Source organism: Mastomys coucha, unplaced genomic scaffold, assembly GCF_008632895.1.
Source record: "Mastomys coucha isolate ucsf_1 unplaced genomic scaffold, UCSF_Mcou_1 pScaffold13, whole genome shotgun sequence".
In the NCBI taxonomy this organism is placed as follows: domain Eukaryota; kingdom Metazoa; phylum Chordata; class Mammalia; order Rodentia; family Muridae; genus Mastomys; species Mastomys coucha.
In genome coordinates this window covers 32550887-32569813 of record NW_022196895.1, presented here as the reverse complement: position 1 = coordinate 32569813, position 18927 = coordinate 32550887, and the positions used below count along the sequence as shown (strand labels likewise).

Genomic DNA, 18927 nt, shown 5'->3' with positions numbered 1-18927 from the left:
GTTCTCCAAGCAGGAGCTCTACTGTTTAGCCATGTCCTCATCCTATTCACTGTTACTAGCTATTCTTCTTTGTTCTGGCATTTTGAGACAGAGTCTTGCTATGTAGCCAAGGCTAGCCAGAACCTACCATGTGGCCTAGGCTAGCCTCAAATTTAAAATCCCTGTACTTCAGCCTCTACAGTGCTAGGATTTCAGGTGTACATTACCACACCTAACTCACTGTCCTCTTTTTTTTTCTTCTAATTATCCACAAAGTATTTTTAAAGATTTATTTTTACTTTATGTGTATGAATATTTTGCCCACATGTATTTAAGGGTATTTTGTGCATGCCTAGTGCTTAAGGAAGCTAGCAGAGGGCGCTGGATCCCCTGGAACTGGATTAGGGATGGTAATAAGCTGCCATATAGATGATGGGCATCATACTTAGGACCTCTGGAAGAGCTGCAAGTGCTCTTGACTGCTGAACCATCTCTCTGGTACCTAAAAAAATACGTAGTCTTTAAATTCTTAAATTTGCATACAATATGATGAGTTTTATTATGCTATTTTCATACTTATTATTCTTTAATTCCACTCCTAGGTATATACACTATAGAAATTCTTGTACTTGCAGAAGATATTTTGTATACTCTTTATCTTTTCCAACTTATAAAATTATTTTTGATATGCAGCTGTGGTGATTTGAATGAGAATATAGCCTATAGGCTCATATATTGAATACTTGGTTCCCAATTGGTGGAATTGTTTGGGAAGGATTAGAAGGTGTGGCCCTGTTGGAGGAGGTTTGTCACCAGGGGCAGACTTTGAGGTTTCAAAAACCTGGGCCTCTCTCAATCTCTCTCTCTCTCTCTCTCTCTCTTTCTCTCTCTCTGTCTCTGTCTCTCTCTGTCTCTGTCTCTCTCTGTCTCTGTCTCTCTCTCAATCTCTCTCTTTCTCTCTCTTTCTCTCTCTCTTGCTCTGTCTCTCTGTCTCTCTCTGTCTCTGTCTCTCTGTCTCTCTTTCTCTCTGTCTCTGACTCTCTCTGTCTCTCTGTCTCTGTCTCTCTCTGTCTCTGTCTCTCTCTCTTGCTCTGTCTCTGTCTCTCTCTGTCTCTCTCTTTCTCTCTCTTTCTCTCTCTCTTTCTCTGTCTCTGTCTCTCTCTGTCTCTGTCTCTCTCTCTGTCTCTGTTTCTCTCTCTCTGTCTCTGTCTCTGTCTCTCTCTGTCTCTCTCTTTCTCTCTCTCTCTCTCTTTCTCTGTCTCTGTCTCTGTCTCTCTCTCTCTCAGCTACTGTTCCAGTGCTATGCCTTCCTGCCTGCTGCCATGCTCCCCACTGTGATAGCCATGAACTCTCTCTGAAACTCGAAGCTGCAAATTTAGTATTTCTTTTATAAGTTGCTCTTGTCATAGTATTTTTTTAATCACAGCAATAGAAAAGCAAAAGCAGCTAAGATAACAGATAATAAAAAGAATGATATAGCTATATATGTTGAGAAAATATCCAATAAATATTAAGTAACAGGTATGTTATGAAACCCTGTAGTATAATTCAAACACTTTGTTCATTGAAGTAAATCTTAACATCAAACAGAAAATATGGGCAGTAGTTATACCCAGAAATTTTAATTTCAAAATTAAAATTTTCTGTAATGTTTCAGTACTTTTCAGTAACCTCATTTACTTTGTAATCAATTAAACAATAAAGGTTATTTTATGTGCATAAAAAAACTGTCAGGTGCCGGGCAGTGGTGGTGCATGCCTTTAATCCCAGCACTTGGGAGACAGAGACAGGTGGATTTCTGAGTTCAAGGCCAGCCTGCTCTACAGAGTGAGTTCCAGGACATCCAGGGCTATACAGAGAAACCTTGTCTCAAAGAAAAAACAAAAAACTGTCAGATAGAGAATACCTATTCTGGAAAAAAAAAATGACTTTTTTTTTTTTTTTTGAGACAGTGTCTCTCCACATAGGCTTGGCTATGTTGGAACTCCATATAGACCAGACTAGCTTTGAACTCATAGCAACCGACTTGCCTGCTGGGTCAAAGATGTGTGCCACCATGCCTACCCTGACTCCTCTTTTTTTGAGACAAAGTCTGGACTAGCCTGGAATCTGTGACTGTCTTCCTAATTCAGTCTACCAAATGCTAGGATTACAGATGTGAACCATACACCTGACATTTTTCCCTCCCTATTACAATTAGAAAAGGTGGTGCCTACAAGCTGTAAAGAAAGGGCTTGTGTCTCTCTTGCTCTCTTGCCTCTAGCTCCCTTGCTTCCCCTCTCTTCACATTCCGTCCCCCACTCCTCGCATTCCCTTCTCCCCCCCCCCATGTGGCCATGGCCAGCCTCTACTTCTCTACTCTCTCCTTCTTTCTGCCTTTCTCTGCCTCTGCTACCCTCCTAACTCCCCTTCCCATGCCCCAAATAAACTCTATTCTATACTAAAAAAAAAAAAAGAAAAAGAAAAGAAAGAAATAAAGAAAGGGGCTGGTGAGATGACTCAGTGGGGAAGAACACCGACTGCTCTTCGGAAGGTCATGAGTTCAAATCCCAGCAACCACATGGTGGCTCACAACCACCCGTAATGAGATCTGATGCCCTCTTCTTGTGCATCTGAAGACAGCTACAGTGTACTTACATATAATAAATAAATAAATGAATCTTTTAAAAAAAAGAAATAAAGAAAGAAAGAGGAAAGAAAGAAAAAGGAAGGAAGGAAGAAAAAGAGAGAAAGAAAGAGAGAAAGAGAGAAAGAGAGAAAGAGAAAGTCCATGTCATGTGGTGGGTGGAGGCTCTTGGACGGGTACAGGGATGGAGATGTGTTCTGTTACCAAAGGAAATTCAGCTTCTAGGCTCACGCACATAGTGTGGCTTCTAGTTTGAATATTTCCCCTCCATCTTATCCTGGATCACTTCTATTCATTCCTCAGTTTTCAAATTATGGGCTACTTTTGATGCCAGCTCTTCCTTACTCCTCTCCCCGCCTCCTTGCCAAGGATCTCTGCTCTGCTCTCATGGCTTATGCCTCCTCCTTATCCAGCACTCTCCCGAGGATAGTTACCCACCTGTCTGTCTTTCCCACTACAGTTGAAGCATCCTGAGATCAGGGGCTATGCTTGTGTATGTGGGTGAATAAAAGGGGCAGAACCCTCCACTTGTCTAGAGGGAGCATGGTTCTTACTAGGGAGGAGGTTTCTGGGCAAAGGAGAGGAGCATGGGCTTTATTCTCTCTTCCTTCCCTTCCCATTTTTCACCCCTTCCTCACCTTCTCTGAACCTCCATCTCCTGGGATCTGTTTGGAATGAGCTTGAACTCCCTCTACTGGCCAAAATTCAGAACTGTCGCCCACCCCCAGGAATTCATTCTTTCCTGTGGAAGTTCCTTCTACTTCCTCCACAACTGTAGAGTTCATGAGGGACCAGAATATAAGTAGAAAACAAGGATCTCCATCCAGCAAACAGGAGGTTTCGAGGTCTGACCCCACACCTCTCCTCTAGGAGTACTTTGTTGCCTCACCCCCTCACCTTGTGTCTGTTTCCTGAGGTCTCCACACTGTGACTCCAGCTAATTCACAGAGATGTTGATTTCTGGAGCCTTGGGCTGATACATCAATTCTGACTGTGGAAGAAACATCCAAAAACATTTGGGCGGGGAGAGAGTAAGGGGGGGGGGAGAGACATAAATAAATAAAAGAGACTGAGGAACTGGATATGAATCTACATTCAAAACCAAAGATCAGGGTTGAGACTAGCTCACAGAGCTGTGTGCCTAGCTCTTTCTCCATGAACTCATAAACCAGAACCCTGACTGTGGAGGAAGATTTCTCTAAGCCCTTCATTCCACCTATATTAATACAAAGACAAAGGGCCTTCAGGTTGAATGGAGATATCAGACTTTAGGGACAGCTCAGGACAAGTCTCTCAATCCCCCACCCACCCCCATTCCTTAGAAGGGCTCAGCTTAGAACTTACATCATCACTGTCATTTCCACTGAACAAGTGTTCTGGCTCCAGCCTGTTCTCAGGGATGTTCTCCTCTGGCATGAGCTCATCCAGCCAGAGGAGTTCCTGTGGTGAGAAGACCCACTCCAGTGCCTTCCGGACTGCCACCAGGCCCAGTAACTGCAGAAACAGAAGCAAGCCCCGGAGCGCTGAGCAGCAGCAGCTGGGATGTGCAGCCTTACACTTCCTATTATTGCACTGAGTGTTAACACATTTCTATGAAGTAGATCCTTTTTTGTTTTATACTGCTTCGTTTTGAGGATGAGGTTTTATGTAGCTCAAGTTGACTTGCCTTGTAGCTGAGGATAATCTGGAGCCCCTAATGCTCTACCTCCCAACTGTAAGTGCTGGGATTAAAGTGTGCACCATCATGCCCAAGACTGATTGATTGATTTTTTTTTTCTAAGACATATATTCTCACTGTGTAGCTCAATGTGTAGCTCTGGCTGGTCTGGAAATAGCTATGTAGACCAGGCTGAACTTGAACTTGTGGTGATCCCCCCTGCCTTTGCTTCTAGAATGCTGACATTACAGATGTTCACCACCACATCCACTTTTGTTTTGATCTTTTAAGACAGGATCTCACTTTGAGGTCCAGGCTGGTGTCAAATACAGTGTGATCCTTCTGCCTTCACTTCACAAGCACAGGGGCTACAGACAAAAAGAGGCATTCCTATTGTACATAAAAGGCAATCAAAGCCCCCAAAAGATTAATAACTTCCTTGAGGCCACAACCCTGGCATGTGCTAACCAGACTGGTCCTATTCCAAAGTCTGTAGTTCTTAACGTTCCCCTCTGGGAAGCCTCCCTACATATTTGAGGGGTTTGCAGACCAGCCCAAATGAGTCAGGAAAGTTGGTGAATAGACTATCCTAGGATCAGTTCATCTGTAAGTATCCCCAGGCATCTTAGGATTTCCAACATGGAAGAGCCCGAGAAAGGAAGAGAGAGGTAAGAGGTGCTCTCCCAGCACCACTCAACACCCGCCTCCAAGTTACCATGAGTGGGAAGACAATGGCTGCAGGGGTCGACTTGATGATCCAAAGCAGGCCTAGGCAGGCAAGCTGGACGGCTGTGAATAGGTGGACCCTGCTCAGAGGTACGTGCCGCAGGAGCAGCATGTCCGGCTGATGTTTCCTTGGCATCAACAATAGCTGCACTCTCTTTATGAACTGAGAGAATGGGGGGAGGGGGAGAGGGAACAGGATGTTAGGGTATCACTGCTAGCTATAAGGACTGCAGCAGGGCTGGGGACACAGCTCGCATGGCCTAGTGATCTAGAGCATGGAGGCAAAGTTTCTATGCCCAGGAGAGGCAGGGTAATGGATATGAGAGAGGCTGGCAAGGGTGGGAATGAGGACTGAGCTGGCTAGCTGACTGTGATGGGCTCACCTGGATGCTGCCGAGCGCTGCTACCCCCATGTACAGGAAGATGCCATAGAGAACAGGCATCGGGATGAACTAGCAGGAAGAAGTAGAGAGCACAAGCGCTTACCTCCCAGCCTCCCAGAGGCCCCACCTTAGGCCTGCAGACTGGAGCCCGCCAGGCCTTTCTTCTCCTCTCACGTTCTGCACGCCTGACTTCATCAAGTCTTTCCATGTCAATCACATGAGGCAAAAGGACTATTATTGTCTGCATGTTACAGATGAGGACATTGAGAGACAAAGTAACTTGCCCCTAGCTCTCCAGTTTTTTTTTTTATCCCATCGTGGTCTTTAGTGCTGGTCTACAACGCTACATTCCCCTGCTCTAGCCTCCTGGATGCCACCATGGCTGGTCTGATCCATCACATTGCCTGCTCTCTGTGCTCCCTCCATCCGCATGCTGGCTTTGTTCCTTACCCTTTTGCTTTACTGTTCTTTCCTCCTAAAATGTTCCTCTCATCTAGGCATGGTAGCACACAATTGTGACTCCAGCGCTTGGGAGGCAGAGGCAGGAAGATGGCAATAAATTCAAAGCCAGCCTGGTTTACACAGCAAGGTCCAGGCTAACCAGGGCTACAAAGTGAGACCCTGTCCCCACCAACCGGCCAATCAATGAATCAAATGTTCCAAAGGTCTTCTCTGACTGCTCAGTCTGAAATGGCCAGGGCACTGTTTACAAAATTCTATACTTATTCACTACTGCTATTCTATGTATGCCACAGCTTGCCCATGGAGGTCAAAGGTCAACTTGTGGGGGTGGGTCTTTTCCTTCCTGAACCATCACACCAGCCCATCCCCAGCACTCTTCATTGCCTTGTCTGCTTTCATTTCATTTCAGCTATCAGCTTAAGTTATCATATTGCTCTAACTTTTAAAAATCTGTCTTCTCTCACTAGACTCCCAGGAAGGCAGAGATATACATATGCTATCGCCACTGTATCTCTGCAGTTCCTGGGACAGTGGTTGGTGTAGCATTTATGAGAGTCAACCTACTTAGCAAGTGGTTGATCCTGTCCGTCTGGCTCTCCTGCTGTATTACTCTTACGAAGTCTCCATGACCTTGGCCCTGCCTAACCTCCTGCCTCCTGCCTCCTGCCTCCTGCCAGTGACTCTTGTCTGACATCTCTACACCCACTGTGACTGCTTTGCTGTCTTGTTGACCTTTTCTATAGCTTTCTTCTATAGTTATGTAGGGGTGTCTGTGTGTGTGTCTGTGTGTGTGTGTGTGTGTGTGTGTGTGTGTGTGTGTGTGTGAAGTTTCTGATGGTTTAGTCTCATATCCCTATTCAGTACTCCTCTTGCTTTCTCAGAGGTACCAAGCACAGTGGGGTACCCAGCAGAGGTTTCACAAGCCTTGAGAAAGAGTAAAGGTTTTTTGCTTCAAAGTTTCTCTGGGATATGAATATACACTCGTCTCCAGCTTGTTGGGGGGCTGTGGCAAGGGTGGTGCTAGAACCCCAGAGGATGATGGCATCCCCATATCCTATTCTACTAAACAAAAGGCCTACTAGCCAAGAAATTAAGTACATTTAAAAATTTTTTTTTTCTGTTTTTAGATAAGGTTTCATGTAGGCCAAGATTGACTCAAACCTACTATCTAACTGAGGCTAGCCTTGAACTTGAGCTCTTGATCCTCTACCTACCAAGTGTTTGAACTGCAAGTATGCAACCACCACACTTTTGTTGTTATTGATACTACAGTGTGGTGTGTGTGTGTGATGTGTGTGTATGTGTGTGTATGTGTGTGGTGTGTGTGTGGTGTGTGTGGTGTATGTGTGTGTGTGGTGTGTGTGTGGGGGTGTGCATGTATGTGGTGTATGTGTGTGGTATGTGTGTAGTATGTGTGTGTGTGTGCATGTGTGTGTGTGTGTGTGTGTGTGTGTGTGTGTGTAGTATGGAGGTCAGAAGGTAACTTGTTCTTTCCCTCCATCATACAGACCAGGCCCAGTATCAAACTTCAGGCTTGTTAGCAAAACCCTTTATTTGTTGAGCCATCTCCGACTCCCCTGGCTTTTTGATTTCTTTTGATGTAGAGTCTCACACTGTAGCCCAAGTTGACCTGCAACTTATTGTGTACACAAGTAGGTCTCAAAGTTGAAACAAGCCTCCTGCTTCAACCTCCTGGTTCTAGAATTACAGGCATAAACCACCATGCTCTGGAAGTCCGGGCATTTTGTTGTTGGTGGTGTTTTGTTTTGTCTTGGGTTTTTTTTTTTGTTGTTGTTGTTATTGTTGTTTTGTTTTAATCTGAGAAATGGCTCTCGTGGTGGGCACTTACAAATTACTTTCCACCTTTAACCTCCAGGTCTCTCATTTGTAGAGTATGTGTGTCTCCCAGGGTTAACCAGCATGGAGATTAATGTAACCACGGGAGAAGAAAACACCGTTCCTGGGCCACTGTCAGTTCAGCCAGCATCAGCTCTATGGAAACTGCTGCACTGGCCCTGATCCTGGCCAAACACGTACCTTAAGCACAGGTGCCAGGAAGATGGAGACCCCTGTGAGGATGAACACCACCAGGCCGGTCAGTCTCTGCTCCCTGTGGGGAGAAGGAGGAGTTAGCTGGGTCTAAGTGTGCTCCTGGAACACCCAGGCCAAAGACCCTACCAGGCCTGTTACAGACGTGGCACCCAGAGAAGAGGAGGGATACCCTCGATAGGTTACCCGGTGAAGGGCCCTCGCCTACTGTGGGAAACTGAAAGGCAAGACAGAGCACTCCAACCCCGGGCCTCTGGCCTTTCCATCAGTCCAGGCCCAACGTTGTTCTGTTTCAGTTTTGTCTGTTTGTTAAATACTGTATTACATCTTATTTATATGGTGTATGTGCAAGCATGTATGTAAGCATGTGCCTGTCTTGGTGTGTATGTGATGGTTAGAGGACAGCTTGCAGGAATCAGCTCTTTCCTTTACCAACCAGGTCGCAGGGGTGGAACTCAAGTCATGAGACATGGCTGAAAGTGGCTTTGCCCACTGAGCCACCTCACTAGCCCACTGGGTTTGTTTGCTTGTTTATTTGATTGTTTTAGTGGTTCTGGGACTCAAACCTAGGACCTCATATATACTAAGAACTACCAACGAGTTCCATCCCCAGCTCCATAGTCGTTCTTCAGTTTTGTTTTGTTTTGTTTTGGGGGGGTTGTTTCATTGATTGATTGATTGATTGATTTGTTTTGTTTTTGTAGTCCTAGCTGTCCTGGAACTCACTCTGTAGACCAGGCTGGCCTCAAACTCACAGAGATCTGCCTCCTTCTTCCTTCCAAGTACTGGGATTAAATGTGTGCACCACTATGCCTAGCCACTGTTTTTAATTTTTTATTTAGATGGAAAATTAACAATTTTTCACTGCCATAAAGACCTATATTTCGGGGCTAGAGAGATGGCTCAGCAGTTAAGAGTACTGACTACCCTTCCAGAGGTCCTGAGTTCAATTCCCAGCAACCACATGGTGGCTCACAACCATCTGAAATGGGATCCGATGCCCTCTTCTGGTGTGTCTGAAGACAGCAACAATGTACTCATACATTAAATGAATAAATAATTTTTTTTAAAAGACCTATATTTCATAGTTTAAAAGGTTAGTCAACTTCATGTATTTTAGGTAGACTTTCTAATAGTTACAAAGTTGTTTTTGTGGTGAATTCCTTTGCAACATCCGTGATATGCTTCTACATTGAGTGGGGACTGAGAGGTATCTCCCCCTCCACTTTAGCCCTGCCTACCTTCACCCTTATGTTTATAACAAGCCTCTCACCCACCTCAGAGGGCAGAATCCACCACCCGTTTACCCCACTGCAGTCCTTAGGATGCACAAGCTGAGAATAACTCACACACCCCATAACCATTTTGCCACACCCCTCTCCCCCCCAGCCTACTGATTACAGGCTTCACCTGATGCCCAGGAAGTTGGGGGCTTCTCCAGGGACACAGGCCTTGCTCTCTCTCCGAAGACTATCCATGTGGGCCAAGGAGATGACAGTGGCTGAGACGTACCACGGCAGCCCAAGGACTGATGAGAGCAGCATCAGAACAGCTACGCAGAAGAGGTCCAGGTGGAAGCCAGCTCCCTTCTGCAGGGAGTGCGAGTTGTTTTGAAGCTAGAAGTGGCGTCTGGACCCCATCCTGGCACTCCTTACCCGGCCGGCCGGCAGCCCCTTACCTGCAGTCTGTATTCTGCACGGTTGAGGATGACTGCAGTGATCTGCTGGTCCATGAAGATAAGGATAGACAGCAGCAGAGCAGGCAAGGCAGCGGCCACACTCAGCCACCAGGGGTTAGCTCCAAAAGGAGACACCAGCCAGCCACGCCCAGGGAGTGTAGGCTAGGGGGGACATTCCATGGGCAGGGTGGAAATGCCTCCCGAGAACACCTCCCCAGCACACCTCAACCACTACCATGCCAGTCTACCGCATTCCACATCCTGCCCCCAAGACCTTGGATTCTAGGCGAGGGTACTGTTACACGGACACAGACAGACAGACAGATGCATGCGTGCTCGCGGACACACACACACACTACTCTCCTTTAGTGTATCCCAGTGTCTTCAAAGAGAGCAGAAAGAAGGGCTCTGGACTTTGGTTTGGGGGGGCGTGGGGAGGAGGGAGACCTCTCTCTCTCTCTCTCTCTCTCTCTCTCTCTCTCTCTCTCTCTCTCTCTCTCTCTCTCTCTCACCCTCACCCCGGAAGGGGAGTTGGTGAATAAAACCTGCACACACTGCTCTGCACTTATACACAGCCTTCCTCCTTAAGCTTGCCCTCCCTGCCCCCCACACCCAGAATGGGGCAGCTCAGGTTCAGACCTGCCCCAGTCTGGGGCAGGGCTAGGTGTGCCTGTGTCTGCTCTGATTTATAAGCGTCTGTGGTGGGGAGGGGGCCCACATGGTTGGCTGGGGTTCTGAGCTCTAAAGCCACCCCTGTAGAGCCCCCTCGCTAGTCGGCCCTGGTGGCGCTGGCCTACGGAAGGAGCTCCAGCTTTGCTGTATCCGAGGTGGTAGTGGGGAGTGTAAAGAAGAGTAGAGTGCACAGAAGAAGGTAGGGCCAGTGGTGGGGAGAAGTCATAAGAGCAGCATTTACTGAGTATGTGGTATGTGCCAGGCACGGTAGTAACTACACTATGATATGTAAACCCCAAAACAACCTATGGGAGAACTGCTATTGATGATTCCATTTTATAGACTAGGATATTCTCAGGGGAGGTAAGGTGATATGTGTCTGTAACTACAGCACATGAGGGGTTAAAGCAGGAGGATAATGAGTTCAAGGCCAACCTCAGCTGTGTTTGGAGTTTGAGGTTAACCTGAACTACGTGAGACTCTGCCTTTTAAAAAGGAGATGCCTAGAACACACTAGGAAGAGGCAGCAATGGAATTCAAGCCCAAGGCCTGCTGCCTGGAGCCTGTCCTCCAACACCTACCCTATAATAATAGCTACTGTGTACAGCATTCCTCCTTCACTGATGTGTCTGTTGAAATAACTCATTTTATCACTCGGCGACTCTGAGGCCAGTGTTACTGTCTCTATCGAGAATGACAGAAGAAGCTCAGAGGGAAAGAAGTGTGGAATCTGTGAATCTTAAGACTCCAAGTTGCTGGCCCTACCTCCTCCTCACCCCCTCATCCTGTCCAGCTCTCACCTTGAATTCTGTGGGCACCAAGAGCTTCGGCGTGGCTAGGCCCAGGAAGGCATCAAGGCCACAGCCCAGCAGGATGGCCAGGACTGAGGAAAAGTCACTGAATGCCTTGCGCACCTGGCCACAGAGTGGGCGCTTTAGTCTGGGCCTGCCATCCCATTTCCGTTTTTACCCTTTCCCGTTTGCAGACAGGATCCAGGGCCCAAACCAGACATTTCACGCAGAAAGGAAAAATGTTGCTTACCACCGAGGGGAAGAAGCGGCTGTTCTTTACATACTTGAGGGCAATGGCACAGAGGAAAGAAGTAAAGAAGAGAAGAAGAGAGAAGAAGGCGATGTCTGGCACCGTGTGACAGCTGGGACCACGAGGGTGGCCTCCTTGCCGGATGCACTCAGAAGGAGGCAGGAAGGAAGCGTTGACCATGCCTGGGTGCTGAATAGAGGAGTGGTCAAGTATGGGACAATGGGCAACAGAGGACGCATCCCACTCTCTGGGACTCATCTCAAAGGAAGGGGAACCGGCAGAGACATGAGGGATGAAGGATGGGCCATAGGCTAAATCTAAGTAACCAGTGATGCTTTCTCTCCTCTGAGGGTAGGGAGAGCCGAAGAGCACTAACTCTATTCTTCCTCAGACTCTTTTAGGAGCAAGCTCTCACCACACTTAAGACATCATCTGCGTCTTTGAGCTTTGTCCATTCAGACGTGTTTCCTGGGAAGCAGAGAATTCAGGCATAAGCCCTCCTTCCTTGAGAAACTCTTCTCCACAAGAGCTTAGCTTGTTCCACCTAAACTAGAAAGGTCTTAATCCCAATCACACTTCTGATTCTGTCACACTCACATATGTTCTCAGGTTACTACTCTGTACCCTCTACCCGTCTGTGTCTCTGGTGTGGAACACAAAACTGAGCATGAAACATCGACTAAATTCTTGAGCTTGCAAATCTGTATGTACCAGAGGAAGAACTGGTCTTGTTTAGGGCTAGTAGAATCGGGCACACATCAAAAAAAAAAAAAATATGTTTTTAGCAAGGTACTTGGTGGCTCCTGCTTATATCCCAACAGTTGGAGATGGAGGCAGGAGGATCAGGAGTTCAAGGTCATCTTCGGTTACATAGTGAGTTGGAGACCATATTATGTACAGCACATGAGACCCCGTCTCACCCAGGACTACCACCTCCTACAAAGGACACTTCCCCCATTTCTGGTGCTACTCTCCATATGGAGGGATCTATGCAGGTGTCACACTTCAAACTGCTCCACGTGGTTATCTGCTCTCACTCAGCTATGAGTTGCTTGATTGGTGAATTTAAGAAATGAAATGAGGCATGCCCGGTCCTGGAGTTTCCTCTCCTTTTTCTCTAGAGTAAGCTGCCTGGATGGTGTACTTAGGTCTGCTCTTCTGATGCAACAAAGTCCCCCCAATCCAATGCTACCATTCTTGGTTGGGTGCACCTGATTTTGGCTTCACCCTTAGGAAGCCCATCAACCCACACTCTTCTGTCAGAGCTGTCAGAAACAAAGACAATCCCGGGCTCTCCCAAATTTTATTTTGTAACTAATCCAGAAGCAGAAGTGAGGCTGCTGGCTATCGGATAAGTAGTGAGCACTACATTTTTCCTCACCTGGCCAAGGTGCCAGTTTCTCTCACCTACCTCCTGTGCCTGTGTACTGACAGAAGCAACCATAGGCAGGAGATCCTGGCCTTTGGATTGGATAGGCACGGATCAAGTTCAGCATCTTCCCCAGGGCATCATAAATGAAGATGAGGCTGATGAGGGCACAGAATCCTTCCTCTGTGAATCGGGTGAAGTAGCGCACCAGCAAGCTGGCCTCTGTAGCCACCAGTGCCAGGCAAAATGTGGCCACCCAGATGCCGACCCACAGGCGGAAGGGCAGGTAGTCCAGGCTGTAATCTCTGTGAGAGTGAGAGGCAGTCAGGACTGTCTCCTCCTTACCTAACTCGGGTCAAGTGCCCCCAGTCCCACCCTTTCTCTTCACTCAGTTAGGACCAATGGAGGATGTACCCACCAACAGGCTGGTGAGGTGAGAGAGGTGTCCTACCTGCTAAAAGAGAAGAGTAGGCGCTCAAATACCAGCACTGGCCCCGTGCTGCTAAGGATAGTGAGGGGCTGGCCCGCCATTAAGCAGAAGGCAGCTCCAGCCACCGCTGTGCCCAGGAAACTCTCCAGCACTCCCTGGAAGTGGACAAACCTCATGCTAGGATCCCGGCATCCCAACATAGGAGCCCAAGCTTCTCTGGAGTCTTAGCTCCACTCAGTGCCAAGAGGTGGGGTGGGGCACCAACGTTTATGCCAGTCCCATCAGACAAACTCACATACCTGGGCACCTTCGGTGGCATCTCCCAGAAGACCCCCAAAAGTGATGGCGTTTGTGACTGTGGCCAGGTAAATGTAGAACACAGCTGAGAAACACTGGGGGTGTAGGGCGTCCAGGAAATCACTGGGGTACCAACATGCCTTCCGGCGCACGTCCTGAATAAGACCCCCAAAGAGCCTCCCGCCCGTGCGGCGTCAGTGATCCAGGTTTCCACACCCCACGCCTGCATCCTGATTTTCTCTGTATCCTCCCGCATTGCCCACACATTTTGATGCCTCTGTGACTCTTCCACAGGATCCCAACCCTTGTTCCCACCCAGCTGCCCTCACCTGCCTGTCCTTTGCAATTCTGGGATGGGTGTGTGCGGCCCATGGTGGTGCTTGTCTTCTGCCAGGGCAGCACTCTGGCGGGAGAGGCTGGTGACCTCTTGCAGTTTCGAGGGGAGTCTGGAACAGAATAGGAACCTCAGATGAGCTGACGTCTCCAGCCAACCTGAGATCTGGCTTTAGAGTATGCTCCCACCGCCCCCCGGAGGCTACGGAGGTGGTGGCTGAGGATGCCTTCAAACTGTCTGATAAGAAGTTAGATACTGGGACTGGCGAGATGGCTTAGTGGGTAAGAGCACTGACTGCTCTTCTGAAGGTCCTGAGTTCGAGTCCCAGCAACCACAGGGTAGCTGGCAACTACCCCATAATGAGATCTGACACCCTCTTCTGGTGCATCTGAAGACAGCCAAAGTGTGTACTTATGTATAAATAATAAATAAATCTTTAAAAAAAAAAAGAAGTTAGATCCCACCCTGCCAAGCTTAACTGGGGAGCATGGTAGACTCATAACTAAGGAGAAGAGCAGATTGGAATTACGACCCCAGGTACCTTTTATGTTGAGAGGGTAGGCATTTGGGCGGGGGAATCCGGGCTGTCCGGTCCCACCGACCTGGGGGTAGCACTGTCAGCTCCTGCAGGAAGGCATCCAGGGCTGCCAGAACGTCATGAAGATTGCTTGCCCGACGAACTGACCACTGGAATTGCTGCATTTAAGGCCACAGAACGGACGGTAAATGCTTGTTAGGGACTCTAACATGGGTGTTCACTTGTATTTTCTCAAAGCCATGCTCACACAGACTACAAGCAAATTCATGATTTACTCACAAATCCATTCATGCATGCATTCATTCATTCATTCATTCATTCAGTTTGTGCCTCTATCTGTCTACCTTGGGCCAGTGATGCAGCTACATTGGTAGCTAGAAACTTCAGTCCCCATGGTACAAAAACAAAGCCACATCCTGATCACATACACAGAGGTCATACGTGTGCTCCACACACGCACACACATGTACACACAGAGGAAACCCCACCCCACTCACAGGGTCACTGAGGAGGACAGCGGCTGCCCGTCCCATCTCGTGGTAGCTCCTTCCCAAGGTGGGAGGACCCAAGAGGAGGCAGAAAAACCTGAGGAAGGAGTTGGGGATTTCGGGAGCTCCAAGATGCTGATAAGGGCAGCCTCTGACGGACACTTAGCTCTGCTCAAGGACACACCACCTCTGCAGAATGACCTCTGGGGAGCATTCCCTAGACACTTTGGGGGAACCGTATCCAAAGACCCCACCCTCCTCAGTACAGGCCCTTCTCCTGGGCCCCAGAGCCCTGACTTGGTCACCTCACCTGCTGGGCAGGATCACCTCTGTAAGAGGCTCCACCACCACCGGATTCCGCAGTCTTACGAAGGCCCCTAGCGGCTGTTCCAGGAAGCCCAACTCTCCTGCCAACACGGCTGCTGCCTCAGCTCCCGGAGGCAGCTTCTGTCTCAAGGGGTTCTGCTGCTGGGAGGGCAGATTAGGAGAGGTTATTTCGGGAGGGGGAGGTCGGCAGAAACTCAACAACCGAGAGCCTGGCGGAGGGTGGGTGTCTGTTAATGTCTGATCTTCCTCCCAGACTTTCCCAAGGAAGGGCCACAAACCTTCAGCGGGATGTCCTCATCACGAGAAGCCTTTCTGAAAGCATTAGACCCTACAAAAACATCAATACGTGGTGATTAAGAGCACACACTTTAGGGGCAGGCCCACCAGGGCTTCCTACCCAGGGCATAGCTGCGATAACACCCACCGTGGAAACTAAAGATTAGATGAGAAGATGAGGCATGTAGAACTCCTAGCACAGGGCCTGCCAGGTACAGCCCTGGCTGTTATACTCCTGGCACTCCCTCTCCTCTGCCCTCACCTTAACCAACAGTTTTTCTCTTGCCCTGAGGATTAAGTCAAGGCTAGGCCATTCCTGGCTCAAGAAAATGTAGAGGATTCCTGGGAGCCTCCCATCCCAGAATCTTGATCCGGGGGCCCAAAGAGGGATCTCTCACCTCGGCAGGGCCTGATGCCTGTGGTCTGGATGTGGTGCTGGGGTCTCTGCAGGAGCAAGGCCCGAAGCTGTCCTCTCAGTTCTGGGCTCAACGACTCCCCACTGACTACCTGCTCTAGAGAACAGATGTGAAGCTCAACCCCACTCCTGGGGGCTCTGTCCTCCCACTGGCTCCCTTCCCCGCTTCTCATAGGTCTTTCCTCCTATCAGTCTCAGGAATACAAGGGTCAGTGACACCACCCCCACCCCTACCCCCGGCCACACACTCCATTTTGAGACAAGGTCTCACTACATAAACCGAGCTGCCTCATTTTCAGTGGTCCTCCTGCCTCTGCCTGCCACGTGCTGAGATTACAGATGTGTGCCACAGCAACCATCACTATCTGTGATACAGAAACGGGCAGTACCTGGGGTAGAATGGGGATGGGATAGGCTCTGGAAGATTCTAAGACTTTGGGGGAAATTCCCAGGAAATGGAATGTTTTCCTCAGCCTACCCACAAGCTCCAGGAGGCTCTGAGCTTGACAGTCTAGCAGTACAATGCCCTCGGCCAACAGATGGCGAAGCTCCTGGAGGCTGGGGAGCGCCAGAATAGGCACATGGGGGGCACTCCACCGGCCTGCGCCTATGTCTAGCTTTTCTTCGAACAGCAGCCACCTGGGATGAAGGGATAGGCAATGTTACTGGGAGACTCTCGCCCATGTCTGGGACACAGTGTGGCTGCCTTTGACCCAGTGCTCCCTCCCCAAGCAGTCAGCCACTCTTTGTTAGGTCTCAGAGAACTCAAAACTATATTGTAGAGGAGCTGATTCTTGTGGCAAGAACACACAGGGAAAGTCCTGGGGCTAGAGAGATGGCTCAGCAATTAAGAGCACTGACTGTTCTTCCAGAGGTCCTAAATTCAGATCCCAGCAACCACATGGTGGCTCACAACCACCTGATACCCTCTTCTGGTGTGTCTGAGGACAGCTACAGTGTACTCATATAAATAAAATAAGTAAATCTTTAAAAAAAGAATTAATGTTTTTATAAAAAAAAAAACAAAGAAAGAAAGGGAAAGTCCTAATTTTTTCTTTCTTTCCTTTTTTTTTCCCCCAGAGACAGGGTTTCTCTGTGTAGCCCTGGCTGTCCTGGAACTCACCCTGTAGACCAGGTTGGCCTCGAACTCAGAAATCCACCTGCCTCTGCCTCCCAAGTGCTGGGATTAAAGGCATGTGCCACCACTGCCCAGCGGAAAAGTCCTATTCTGAGGTAGGAAGGATGCTACAGAACTAGCCAGAATTCACTCACCGGCCTGTCTGTCTCCACTCCAGTGCCTGGGGCCAGCCCAGCAGCTCATTTAGTTGAATGAAGAGCAGAGGGTCCTTGGGTACCTGAGATTCCCCATTGTCTGTGTCCGAGGGCCCATCAAGGCCAGGGCCAGGGCCTAGGCCACTGTCTGGTTCCTCTGAGCGAACATTTTCATGAGCATCAGAGCCTTCAAAACCCTCTTGGCCTGGCAGCTTCATCTCAGAAAGACTTGCACAGATCTTGGGAGCTGTGTGTCCTAGGGGCCCTCTGGCTGGCTGCATTTATAATTTATAACCCATCTCTAAGCCAAGCCAAGCCTGTTGCCTCCAGAAAATACCAGCCCCCACCCCACCCCACCCCCTTCTTCTGAGTCTCTGGCCTCTTGCTGGCCTGTTTGTAAAACTAATCTAGCCTTTCCTGGGCCTTTCAGAAGAACCCAACTTGTAAGTGTGCATCAAGTCTGACCTCACTATGTTTTGTGTAAATATACACAAATATACAGGAGTAACTGACACCCAACCCCAGAGTCTGTTGTCCCTGGCTGTCCTGTGTCAAATATTAACACCACAAATCCAGGACTGTTTGGGTGTCAACAACATAGCATAGGGGCCACAGAGACACATTTGGACAAACAAGGAACTAATAAATAACTAGACTTGTGGAAGCTAGGCAGGGAAAGGGAGACAGAAGAAGGTAGAGGCCTGCCCATTAAGTAGGCTAATTTTGGAAAGTGGAGACAGGCCATGGAGAATACAATACAATACTTATACCTTAAGGTCTTCTGTTCAGTGTCTGGAAACCCCAATTTAGCTATGTCCCCCTTTTAACTGAGACCCTCACTGAAGGTGGTAGAGATGTGTGTGTGTGTGTGTGTGTGTGTGTGTGTGTGTGTGTGAGAGAGAGAGAGAGAGAGAGAGAGAGAGAGAGAGAGAGAGAGAGAGAGAGAGAGAGAGATCCTGGAGCCAAAAAGCCAAAAGAGAATGTGGCCCTTTATCAAATTCTACTGAACCTACTTTGCAAACCTACCCAGAATACAACCACATTCCCCAGCTTCAGCAACACTGCTTCAATCCAAGCCACCTAAGTTATTTCAGCAGCTTGCTAGGATTTTACAATAATCTCTCTGGCTTTGGCTCTCCCTCCTTTCCCAAAGTTCATCTTCCACATGGCAGCCATAAGGATTCTTTTTTCTTTCTTTCTTTTGAGACAGGGTCTCATCACTAAGTATCCCTGGCTGGCCTGGAATTTGTCACAAAGACTAGGCTGGTCTTGGGTTCTTAGAGATATGCCTGCCTCTGTCTCCTGCCTGCTAGGCTTAAAGGCATATGCCACTATCCCTAGCTAGGGTTTGCTGGAGGAGATGGCTCAACAGTTAAGAGCACTGACTGCTCTTCCAAAGGTCCTAAGTTCAAATCCCAGCATGGTGGCTCACAACCATCTGTAATGGGATCTGATGCCCTCTTCTGGTGTGTCTGAAGGCAGCTACAGTGTACTTACTCATAGAAATAATATAAATAAACAAATATTTTTTTAAAAAAATCTTTTTAGGTTTAGAGAGATGGCTCAGTGGTTAAGAACACTTGCTGCTCTTTCAGAAGACCCAGGTTTGATTCCCAGCACCCACATGGCAGCTTACAACAATCTGTAACTCTAGTTGCAAGGAATATGACACCCCTTTCTCTGGTCTTCTCAGGCACAAGGCACACACATGATAGACAGATGTATATGTAGGTAAAACACTCATATAAACACACACACACACACACACACACACACACACACACACACACACACACACACAAAATCTACCCTGAACCTGGTGGCACAAGTTTGTAATCTCAACTGCTTAGGAGGCTGGAATAATAAATAAGCTCTCTCTCTCTCTCCCTCTCTCTCCTTTCTCTCCTC

At 48.3% G+C, this 18927-nt stretch overlaps 1 protein-coding gene across 1 annotated transcript; it reads right to left on the bottom strand.

The window, feature by feature from the left end:
• Positions 1-265: 265 nt before the first annotated feature.
• On the bottom strand, positions 266-17237 carry Slc4a9 (solute carrier family 4 member 9). Its single transcript, XM_031365397.1, has 22 exons — positions 17020-17237; positions 16226-16386; positions 15731-15844; positions 15335-15384; positions 15040-15197; positions 14739-14826; positions 14245-14399; positions 13699-13815; positions 13372-13546; positions 13094-13227; positions 12685-12947; positions 11689-11741; positions 11274-11462; positions 11033-11146; positions 9561-9722; positions 9293-9471; positions 7871-7943; positions 5372-5440; positions 4978-5151; positions 3950-4099; positions 3503-3596; positions 266-481 (listed from the first exon to the last, which is right to left on the bottom strand). Exons 1-21 carry the CDS (start codon positions 17235-17237, stop codon positions 3543-3545), a joined length of 2850 nt encoding a protein of 949 aa, XP_031221257.1. The 3' UTR covers positions 266-481; positions 3503-3542.
• Positions 17238-18927: the final 1690 nt, after the last annotated feature.

Bases quoted from the DNA above. Each gene is read 5' to 3' on its own strand.
- Slc4a9 (XM_031365397.1), bottom strand. From the start codon at position 17,237: ATGAAGCTGCCAGGCCAAGAGGGTTTTGAAGGCTCTGATGCTCATGAA. The intron at 11,463-11,688 runs GTGAGAGCTTGC...TCCTCTATTCAG, and splicing joins CAGATGATGTCTTAAGTGTG to CACCCAGGCATGGTCAACGC. The intron at 11,147-11,273 runs GTAAGCAACATT...CTCTGTGGCCAG, and splicing joins GCCGCTTCTTCCCCTCGGTG to GTGCGCAAGGCATTCAGTGA.